Consider the following 11,834-nt stretch of genomic DNA (forward strand, 5'->3'; position numbering starts at 1 on the left):
TTGTTTGTTCTGCGTCTCGCTTGAGTTTGTCTCACTTTTACCTGGATTGTCAACCAAGTAGGGTTTGCCTTACTAGAAACTCAGCAGTCTGTTATTATAAAAATGGGTTTTGCTCCCTCACCCCCTCTTTCTTCCCATAGAAATGACATCACCTGTTATATCTGTGAAAAATGCCAGTGCCGAATACTCCGGGACATACACCTGTACGGTCAGAAACAGAGTGGGCTCTGATCAGTGCCTGCTGCGCCTGGATGTCGTTCCTCGTAAGTATCTTCCCTGTGCTCTGAGAAGGTGGTTTCGTGATGTTTATGCAGTCACCTTCGGTTCCATCAGCAAGTGTGTGTGATGGGCATTGGCATGCTGCCTTTGAGCAAAGCACTCTGGCTTGGTTACTCGCTTTTTTAAGACATGGAAGGGAAAGAAGTACTACATTTTATTAATAAAACCTTCATTATTGTAGCACCATTATGGAGGCAAGAGTTGTCAAGTTAATTCTTGTACCATATTTAGCCAATGTAAGTAAGGCGTCCCTGGTGGCTCTACTGGTAAAAAAATCCGCCTGCCGATGCAGGAGATATAAGAGATGCAGTTCAGTCCTTGGGTTGGGAAGATCCCCTGGAGGAGGGCATGGCAACCCGCTCCAGTATTCTTGCCTGGAAAATCCCATGGACAGAGGAGCCTGGCGGTCCATAGTCCGTGGGGTCGCAAAGAGGTGGACACGACTGAAGTGATTTAGCATGCATGCAACTAAGGACAAATTATTTAGAACATTCTTATGCCAACCTAGCTGTGAATAGTAAAATCTTTCAGAGTGGTTTTATTGTTTTTATCCTTGAAATAGATTATACAGTTCAGAAGAAAGTTCGTTTAGTAGATTTTCCCCCGACCAGAAAAAGCTAGCTAATTTGTCTCTTAAAGTTAATATATGCAATGAAATCAATCTGTTATTGTGTATCATTACCTTAAATATGACTAGGTAAAAAGTATTTTTGTTTTGTGTTGTTTTTACTATTATTTATTTTCTTGTTAACATTTTATTCTAGCTTCAAACAGAGCCGGGACAATTGCAGGAGCTGTTATAGGAACTTTGCTTGCGCTTGTGCTTATTGCTCTTATTGTCTTTTGCTGTCATAAAAAGCGCAGAGAAGAAAAATACGAAAAGGAGGTTCACCATGATATCAGGTAATTAAGTGACACAGGAGTTGACTGATATACTGAATTTATTACGTCATTAAAGCATTAGTTCTCTTAACCATCTGAAGCATTTGGCCGCATGAGGACTGGATGAAAGCTGTAGCTTTTCCCCTTAACACATTTGCAAGCATTTTAATACTTATTTCAAGTGTGTGGAGCCAACTAACCTCTCCCCTACTTGGTGCCCTACTTTAAGAACCACTGCTGAATGGTTATCTCAAGGCTATTTGCCTTCTCCCATTAAAGTACAGGCATGCAGTTTTCAAGAAATGAAGATGTTAAGGTTGGTTAGTTTGTTTTTTAAACGTCTGATTGTATCTAGTGACGTAGCTAGTTAATAGATCTATTGGTAATGTGATTTACTTTTTAAAAAATATTCTAAACCAGTAGATCTTAACTAGAAGTGAATTATAACATTGAATTATAGATCTTGTAAGAATAACAACATATGACCAAAGTAACACCCAGAAAATTGACATTTGCTGAGTCTGGGGTGGGGTCTGGCACTTTTCTTTTTGAAGTGTACCAGAAGTGACTCAGATATATATTCTATGTCAGTGCTTATTATGAAAATTCTTATGCCTGCTTCTCAGTTTTTGCAAACTTAAATCTGCTAAGTTTTCAGCTGAAGTCTTAGATGAGTAGCTTTCATAATAAAAACAATATTTTATCTTTTTTTTTTTTGGTTGAAATATCTGTCAGTTTATTGACTATGGAGTATTACACGACTATAACTAGGTTATCTAGATCAGTGATACTAGAATATGAAAACATTTGAGGTTTGTTCTTTGTGAGACAACATTATAGAGTCATGCATTTTTGTAAAACCCACATTTCGTTGTGTGTGAAGATGGAAACTCTGTATTGATAAACTCGGGCCAAACACACAGTTGCTGACATTATGCCTTCCTGTGCTTGTTTTCTGTGTGTCACTTGCACTGTTACACACTTGATGCTTAAATAGCGGCTCTTCCCTCATCCCTACCCATGATTCACAGCTCACATAGTCTAAGATTTTTTAGAAACGTTCTTTGGGATCTTCGCTTTCTAGAGAAGACGTGCCTCCTCCCAAGAGCCGTACGTCCACTGCCAGAAGCTACATCGGCAGCAATCACTCATCCCTGGGATCCATGTCCCCGTCCAACATGGAAGGATATTCCAAGACTCAGTACAACCAGGTGCCAAGCGAAGACTTGGAACGTGCTCCTCAGAGTCCGACGCTCCCACCCACCAAGGTAGCGGCTCCTAATCTCAGTAGGATGGGGGCGGTGCCTGTGATGATTCCAGCGCAGAGCAAGGACGGGTCCATAGTGTAGAGCCTCTGTGCCCGTCACCCATGCTGTCCTCTGGAAATATGAACATCCGTACATTTTGCTACCAGCCTCAAAATAGGTGAAAAAAGAAAAGCTAACCAAAAACTGTAAGAAAAAACATCAAAAAGTTTTGTTTGGTTATACTGAAATAGTAAAGGCATTGAAGTTCTGAGGAGATTCACTATCTAAATAATATTTCCTTTAAGAGCTTGACTTTATAGGTTTCTGAATATCAATACTTAAGTCAGATGTGGCACTTTGAATATGAAATCAGAGGTGAAGAAAGAAATTGGTGAACTTTGGTGCACACCAAGTTGATACTTGAATCATCTGAAATTTCTGCCATTGTCTTCAGATTGCTTTTTTTCCACGTAATTTATGTGACCCGATAGTGTTCCCCTAATCCCTCAAAATCGGTAAAGAAAGATTCATGGCAAAAAGACTTAGATGCATTTATGTTTGTTCTTGTTTTCACTTCTTTGAAAGCTTTGTGTTTGAAATGTCTCTAATAACTAGGAAACACTACAGGGTTCTAGAAATCACCTAGTTCCGTGTCATTCATAAGCCTTGGATATGAAATGACTTCTTAAGTATTTAATGGATAGATTGCTGTGGGTGGCAGGGACATATTAGGCTCTTTGGTATGCTAAATTAAAGGAGCATTTATCTGATTCGTTTAGAAAATTTGCTGTTACCTGTATACAGTGATGATACTTGTGGTGCAATAGTGAGGAGAGGATGAATTTTGTTGATTAATGTTCCAGTGCCCCGAGGCCTGTGGTGGTCTGCAGAACAGTGGCCTGTTAACAAAGATGTAGAGTATTTTGCAGTTGCCAAGTAAATGCTGGCCCTGTGCTTTAGGTGATATTTTCCTAATAAGAAAAAAAATTATAACTCATTTATTGTTTGGCAATTACAGATTGTCATTCTCTAAATTATTGGTTCTAAATTGAAGAATTTTTTGTTTTCCTGGTTCAGTTCTTTTGTGTTTGTGATGGTGTTGCATAGTATATGTTCTAGAAAGGTAATCTGAAATTTACCCTCTTGAATGCAGTTCCTGGAGGATATTTTCTTCATAGACTTAGAATGATGAACTACATTTTAAACTAGTAAGTGTCCTCTGTCAATTCTGTATTTCAGACTTGGGAGGATGTACAGTTGCTATTGTATGGCCAACATGTCTTGTGTAGTTTCAGAAAATCAAGTTGAGCTTGGAAAAGTTTGTCTTAGTTTTGTGGAAGTGACTTAATCTTTTTAAAAGAAAAAAAGAGAGAGAGAAATGAAAGGAAAAGGAATTAGAAAAATACTCCTACTGCCAAATGTGTTAAATACTGTTTTAGTAGATGAAAGTGAATTTATTGTATTTCCCTTAAGATTGTGAGGGAGTGTGGATTTAGTAGAATGAGCCAACAGTTTCTTTATAGTAATAAGGTCTGCAATAAATTATTTCACTAGCTCTAAAACCTTTTCCCTAGATTTTAGTAGGGAGTTGGTTTCTGTTCATCTCTTTGGGTGCTGTGGTGGTAAATGCTACATTATACATTAATGTTGGCATGTATTTATGATTAGACAGAGTATTGTATACATTTTTTAATGGCAAATTAAAGCTGAATGTGTAATGGATTCGTGTATAGTTTTACATATTTGGAAGCATTTTTAACATAGGTTTTTAACGTTACATAATGTTGCTTTTATACTTACGTTAACATTTTCATCCGTGCCTTTTGGGTAATTTAGTTGTATTATGAATTTCTGGTGCCTATGAGCTAGCTATCACCTGAAAGGTGCTTAGAGGTGAAGGTACTGGTCCTGGAAATGCATCACTGTGATACCTATCTATCTTCATACCTTCAGTCTTGCCTCTTCCTGTTCTTTTTGGATACAAGGTAACTGATTGTGTTACTCATATAAAGTTTTTAAAATGTCAACATCCCCTACACTCTTTGACTGTGTTTCTGATTTTATAATAATAACTATTTTTGAATATCAGAGCTCTGATCTGTTTTATATGAATAAAATATATAAGGTATTATAGAAGTAAATAACCAAGCACAGACATTACTAATAAGAATTTTGGTCCTTCCTGGTCCCAGTTTTGTAATGAAAAGTATGCTATCAGTATAAGTAGAAATCCCTACAAAAAGTGGACATATGTAAGGCTTTCCTTACCTTAGACTTTGTAGTTAATCTGGGGTTTGGCTGTAGAATCTCTTCCAAAAGTGCTTTTCAGGCAAGAATCTTGGAGTGGTTGCCATTTCCTATTCCGGGGGTCTTCCCTACCCAGGGATCAAATCCACGTCTCTTGCGTGTCTCCTGCGTTGGCAGGTAGATTCTTTACCTCTAGTGCCATCCGGGAAACCCCCCATTGTTTTCTCTTCCCTTAGACTTCGCAGTTAATCTATGATTTGGCTGTAGAGTCTCTTCCAGAATGCTTCCTTCCAATTCAGGTCCATTACCACCTACAGCCTGAGAAACAAGCTCAGGAAAAAAGGCCACTGTCACGACCTCAAGAGACCTGTTAGATGTGGTTGAGTTTAGAGGACAGAACTCAGTTTTCAGTTTTTATCTCCAGCCACTTGTAAATTTCAGTGAATCCAAAAGTCAGATAGTACTGGTAACTTCCTAAATAATTCTGACTGATAGTTTCCACTGAACTAGAGATCAAAGATGTGTTCTAGAATTACTGTTGGTAATCATCAAGCAAGTCAACAAAAGATTATTATTCAAGCATTTTGAAACATCAGTCAAGGACAGCACTGAACCATCAAAGCAAGGCTGTTCTATTCCACTTTGTACCTAAGAGATTGACACCGTATTTTTGAGTTAGTTGGGGTAACTTTAAAAGAAATATAGAGGTTATAATTCTGTATTTTGAATATGTAGGTTACAGGTGTTTGTTTTCATATGGCAACCTTACTAATATTTCCCTGAATGGAGATCAAAAACAAAATGTATTAAACTGGCCAGTTATTCCAGGCAGATAACCTTTAAATTTGGGCTGTCATGGAGTTGTTACAATGGAAACACAGACTGAGGGTGTCTTATAGGGAGGTTAATTCAAGAAACACAATTAGATTATTGGTATGAAGACATGGTTCTTACTAAAAAGATGATTTTTAGGATTGAGTTCTGGAAATTTGTAGCAGGTGAAGGGGCAGATAAGACAATTTGATTAAATATGAAAAGAATTCATTGCATGAAGTTGGATATCCAGTCCTGTAATGTATGGCTTCTTAACTATTCTGTCTTTCTGTGTGCGTGCAGCATGTAAATTTGAAGTTATATAAACGTTGAAAGTTTTTTTCTAATCTTTTTTCATCTCCATAGTGTTTAAGGCTTTCAGATGGCCTTATTCCAGTGTGCAAAGAAAAAAATTTCATATTTTTTGTGGTTAATGCTTTGATGTGTCATGTAAGGAGTAGTTTGTAGAAAATGTTGGCACAATTTTAACTTTTTAGTGGCTTGTGACATATTATATATATGTGTATATATATATATCTTTATAATATTTCTGTGTTTAGTAGTAGAAATGTTCTGGGCAAGTTTTAATATTTCAAATGCCTTTGGATATTCTTGCAATAAAGGCGACGTGTTCTGTAGTTAGACCTTTTTTACTCATTTGACACTAAAATGGTTCATAACTGAGCACAAATTCTACCTAATAGAAATAGGAACGAACAATGTATACATTGGTGAATTGTGGTTCTGTTTGTCTTATGAAAGGTAACACCAACACACGTTTGTTGTTTTGGCTTCTCACTGTTAATTAAAATCTAGTTTTGCAAAATATCCTAGTTAATGATTTCAGAGTGTGGTAAATGTCAGTTGAGTTTGGTTTAGACCTCAAACACTAAAAGCTCCAAAGAACTCTGTTTTCTACTAACTTATTTTATGACACAAGCATTGAGAGAGCCACAATTCACTGATTGTCCTATTCTCATCCCTAACTGTGAATTTTTGTGACAAATGTACTACTGAGAAGAAATATTTTGACACTTCACATATGCAAGTAGAGAACTGCGAGTGTCAGTTTCAAAAATGATTTTTTTGTATTTCAAGTTTCTGGCTTAAATATCCAATGGTGCAGATTTTGAAATTTGTAAGAACAAAGTTTGGTTTGAAAAAAGCCAAAAACTTGCTCTAGTTTTGTGACTTTGTGTACTTTGAAAATAAAATCAAGAAAGCAATTTTTTGCCTCATGGTGTGGCTTCATTGTGCCTCTTATTTTTTTAAAAAAAAAAAAGTCTACTTTATAACGTTTCAATATTACTGTTCTCCCTGCTTTCTTGAGCCAGGGTTTCTTCCCCCGCACCCCCCTTGCATCTTTTATTAAACAAAGTAAAGATCAGAACAATCACACATCAATGAAAACTTATCCATGAAAATTTCTCCAGTCCTGTGCATCTATTTGACAGTGTATAACAATGTTTTTGGGGTTGAAGCCTCCAAACTTCCATGGAGGATCATGTCACAATTATAGTCTAAACTCAAGAGTTTTCAGATACATTGAAAATGTGTGTACAGTGGCTTCCCTGCTGGCCCCGTGGTAAGCCTCCGTGCTTCCCATGCAGGGGGCTTAGGTTCAGTCCCTGGTTGGGGAACTAAAATCCCCCATGCCCCATGGTATGGCCAAAAAGAAAAATGTTCATGCATATATGTATTAAATACACATACATCTAGTTATGCTTAAAGCCATTTTCATTGACTCTAAACAGTGATTTCAGAAAAAATGGGGTAGTAAAGCTTTTGTAAGAAGATATTTTGAGAAATATTTTGTTTTTACTATAGTTTCTCAACCTTGGCTCTTTTAACATTTGGGGATGGATGATTCTTGGTTGCTGGGGACTATCTGTGCATTGCCGATGTTTAACGGCATTGCTGACCTTTACCTGCAAAATGCCCATAGCTCCTGCCCTCCCCACCAAGAGGTGACAACCAAAAATGTCTTCAGTGTTGCCAAATAGTCACTGGGGTGGGACAAAACCACCCCTGGTTGAGAATCAGTGGTTTATACTAATGTGAAGCTTTCCACTCACATTAAAAGGAGAGCATAGAGTTTGGAGTCAGACATATCTGAGTACCATTTATTACTAGATGCTTTGCTTCACTTCAGTTGCCTGGTGTTTAAAACGGGGATAAAAATACCTGCATCACAGGGGATGTTGAAAGATTTTAAAGAAATAAAATTGATATAACGATGAAAATTCTTTGCATTTATCTCTGTTTGCTGGGATGCTGATAGGGAGGCACAGATTTTCAGAGCATCAAGATTACAGTAATATAGGCTTAGTGAAACTACTAAGTATAATTCAATGCTTTTCATTTAGATCATATTTTAATCATGCATTTCTGAAGGCCAGATCATACTTCTGGATAATTAAGTGCCAAATGGCAAAACTGTTGAAATTGAGACAAAATTTTTGTCTCAAATTTGAGCATGAAATAATTTGTTGTTGAATAAAAATGGTTCAACTCTAAGGTGTAAACAAATGTAATTTCTAAATGTGGCAAAGGCAACTGAAAAAGATCAGGAAGCCAGTGCTAGAAATTCAGCTGTTTTTCTTGCTGGTATTTCTGATGTATAAATCATATTGGATTTGTTGTTTTTCTACTTATATGATTTTTCTAAATTTTTAAACTATTTACAGGGGAAAAAAGTCATCCTAAGATAACTGCAGAGAAAGTAGAATTTCCAGAGTTAATGAAGCACTGAGAAATAAATTTTAGTCCAGTTAACCAAGGACTAGGTTCTCGATCAGTGTGTTTCTTGTTTTAAGTGCTGAGCTTGGAAATTCTAACTCTATTGGAGAATGAGAGCAGGTGAGAAGAAGACACAGGAAATTACAGAGGTGACATCTGATGTTAGCTGCCGAGAAAGTGCTAAAAGCCGTCATTATCTTGACTTTGTCTTTCCCTAAGTCATTTGTTGTCTGTGATCCTAGCGGATTGGTTGTCTTAAAGTGTAAATCTGATTGTATTGAAATTTAAACCAGATCATCTTAACCTGATATAGAAGGTCTCTCATGACCACTCCATTTCTCTGTGCTTTATTTTTTGTGCAGTTCTAGGTGCATCTCTATGATAGCCATACTCCAGAAATAAAGGGCACGGTCTCATAACTTTGTGAACATACCATTTCCTCAACCAGAAAGGAGCCCAGCCTTGTTGATCTGCCCAGTGCATATTTGCCTGCCCGTATCAGCCCACACTCTTGTCTCCTTGGAATCATTTTTCCTATTCACAACCCTGCCCTCAACTCAAGCTAAGCTAGGGGTGCAGGACCCTCAACATTGCCAGTGTGGGTCTTTATGGCACAGAACCTTTTGCATTCTAACTGTTCAGCATGCTCAATATATCTTCTTGATGAGTTTGACTGACTTTTATCCCCAGTTCTTAACTCTAATTTGCATATTGCTTAGTAAATGCCGAATAAATTTTTGGAAGGGACGTTATGGGCATGTGTCATATGTTTCGTAAGACAATTGGCCTGATTTCTTCCAAGAAGGCAATATCAAGAGAAAAAGGGTGAGTAAGTGTGGTGACGGAAAATTCTGCATAGGGCTTAAAAAGATAACTTGTGCAAATAAAGACTAGGTGAACTGACTCAATAAGAGCCAGCACAGAAACAAGCTAGTTATTATACCAACCTAGAGCGGTGGAGAAGCATTGGAGAAATACATTTCTAAAACCCTCCTCAGAGATTCTGAGTAGGTTCAGGTAAGGTCAGTGGGTCTGTGTCTCTCCCAGGTTATTTTCAATAATCACCCAAACTTGGGAAATTCTGAATTGTTTGGAAAACTGTGCAGATGACTGGTGTCCTTGCTACATCACTTGTGGTAGAATGGTTTTTCTTGAGCTTCATGAACTTTGAGAAGTATTTGAGTCCACCTTCAGTGAGACCAAAAAACTTAAATGCTTTAGATATCATGGCCTAATTTGAATATCAAAATAATATTTCAGAATTTAGGGAAACCTACTTAGGTAAATAAAGCACCATATCTTAGAAGATTTAATTTTTAATGAAAAAAAATTTTTTTACATGGCATTATGTCAGTTGTTTTCAAGTCTCTGAAAATGATTAGTCTCCCAAACAGACCTGGTCATTTATGATTAATTCTGCGTATAGTTGTATTAGTTTGCTGGGGCTGCCATAACAAAGTACCACAAATTGGGTGACTTAAGAAACAGAAAGTTACTGTCTCACAGTTCTGGAGGCTAAAGGTCTGAGAACAAGGTTATGGTAGGATTGGTTCCTTTTCCAAAAATATTTGAAGTATAGTTACTGGATTTCCAATATTGATTTCAGGTGTACAGCACTGTGATTCAGTATTTTTTTTATATAGATTATACTCCATTCAAAATTATTATAAAACAATGGCTGTATATCCATGTGCTGGATGATGAATACTTGTAAGCTTATTTTATACATAATAGTTGGTACCTCTCAATCCCATACTCCTCTCCTCCCCCTCTCTCTGCTGATAACCACAAGTTCTATATTTGTAAGTCTTTTTGTTTTGCATATATATTCACTTGTATTAGTTTTTTATTCCATGTGCGAGTGATATCATACAGTATTGGTCTTTCTCTGACTTAATTCACCAAGTATAATATTCTCCAGGTCCACCCACTTTGCTGCAAATGGCAGAATTTCATTCTTTTTAATGGATGAGCAGTGTTCCATTTTATATATATATGTGAGGTTTTATATATATATATAAATATATGAAGTTTATATATATGGATATAGACATATATATATGGTGGTGGGTTAGTCATATCCCACTCTTTGCAACCGCATAGACTGTAGCCCACCAGGCTCCTCTGTCCATGGGATTTCCCAGACAAGAATACTTGAGCAGGTTGCCATTTCCTTCTCCACATCTTAATCAATCATCTGTTGATGGGCACTTGGGTTGCTTCCATGTCTTGGCTATTGTAATAGTGCTGTTATGAACATTAGAGTACACTTGTCTTTTCAAATTTGTGTTTTCATTTTGTTTGACTGTATACCCAGGAATGGAATTGTTGGATCACATGGCAATTCTATTTTTAGTTTTTGGAAGACTTCCATACTATTCTCGATAGTCAGTCAGTCAGTTCAGTCACTCTGTCGTGTCCGACTCTTTGTGACCCTGTGGACTGCAGCATGCCAGGCTTCCCTGTCCATCAAGAAGTCCCAGAGCTTGCTTAAGCTCATGTCCATCGAGTCGGTAATGCCGTCCAATCATCATCTCATCCTCTGTCGTCCCCTTCTCCTGCCTTCAATCTTTCCCAGCATCAGGGTCTTTTCCAATGGGTTGTTTCTTTGCATCAGGTGGCCCAAGTATTGGAGCTTCAGCTTCAGCATCAGTCCTTGCAATGAATATTCAGGGTTGATTTCCTTTAGAATTGACTGATCTCCTTGCAGTGCAAGGGACTCTCAAGAGTCTTCTCCAACACCACAATTCAAAAGCATCAATTCTTCAGAGCTCAGCTTTCTTTATAGTCCAACTCTCACTTCCATACATGACTACTGGAAAAACCATAGCTTTGACTAGACGGACCTTTGTTGGCAAAGTAAGGTCTCTGCTTTTTAATATGCTGTCTAGGTTTGCCAAAGCTTTTCTTCTAAGGAGCAAGCATCTTTAATTTCTTGGCTGCAGTCACCATCTGCAATGATTTTGGAGCCCAAGAAAATAAAGTCTGTCACTGTTTCCATTGTTTCCCCATCTATTTGCCATGAAGTGATGGGACTGGATGCCATGATCTTCGTTTTTTGAATGTTGAGTTTTAAGCTAGCCTTTTCACTCCTCTTTCACTTTCATGGAGAGGCTCTTTAGTTCCTCTTTGCTTTCTGCCATAAGGGTGGTGTCATCTGCATATCTGAGATTATTAATATTTCTTTCAGCAGTCTTGATTCCAGCTTGTTCTTCGTCAAGCCTGGCGTTTCATATGATGTACTCTGCGTATAAGTTAAATAAGCAGGGTGACAATATACAGCCTTTTCCATAGTAGCTAAATATTTTCATTAGTAGCTGTATCGATTTACATTCCCATCAACAGTATACAAGGGTTCTGTCTTCTCCACATCCTCAGCAACATTGATTTGTAACTTTTCAGTGATAGCCATTCTGACAGGTGTGAGGTAATGTTGTGGTTTTGATTTGCATTTTTGATGATTAGTGATGACCATCATATCATGTGTACCTTTTGGCCATTTGTTTGTCTTTAAAAAAGTATTCAGGTTTTCTGCCCATTTAAAAAAATATATTTATTTTAATTGAAAATTAATTAATTTACAAAATTTTGTTGGTTTCTGCCAAACATCAACATGAATCAACCATA

The 11,834-nt window shown here is 37.3% G+C and overlaps 1 protein-coding gene across 3 annotated transcripts in view; it reads left to right on the top strand.

The window, feature by feature from the left end:
- The window catches only part of CXADR (coxsackie virus and adenovirus receptor), a 66,465-nt gene that overhangs the window by 40,238 nt on the left and 14,393 nt on the right, over positions 1-11,834 (top strand). For 2 of the 3 annotated variants that reach the window (XM_010852953.1, XM_010852955.1), the window contains exons 5-7: positions 141-263; positions 1,044-1,182; positions 2,246-6,694. In XM_010852953.1, the coding sequence (XP_010851255.1) occupies positions 141-263; positions 1,044-1,182; positions 2,246-2,510 (527 nt within the window). In that variant the 3' untranslated portion in view covers positions 2,511-6,694. Of the gene's footprint in view, positions 1-140; positions 264-1,043; positions 1,183-2,245; positions 6,695-11,834 lie in introns of those variants that run through there. The other variant, XM_010852954.1, reaches the window with a different exon arrangement.

The sequence above is a fragment of the Bison bison genome, unplaced genomic scaffold (genome assembly GCF_000754665.1).
Source record: "Bison bison bison isolate TAMUID 2011002044 unplaced genomic scaffold, Bison_UMD1.0 scf7180017864318, whole genome shotgun sequence".
Classification (NCBI taxonomy): domain Eukaryota; kingdom Metazoa; phylum Chordata; class Mammalia; order Artiodactyla; family Bovidae; genus Bison; species Bison bison.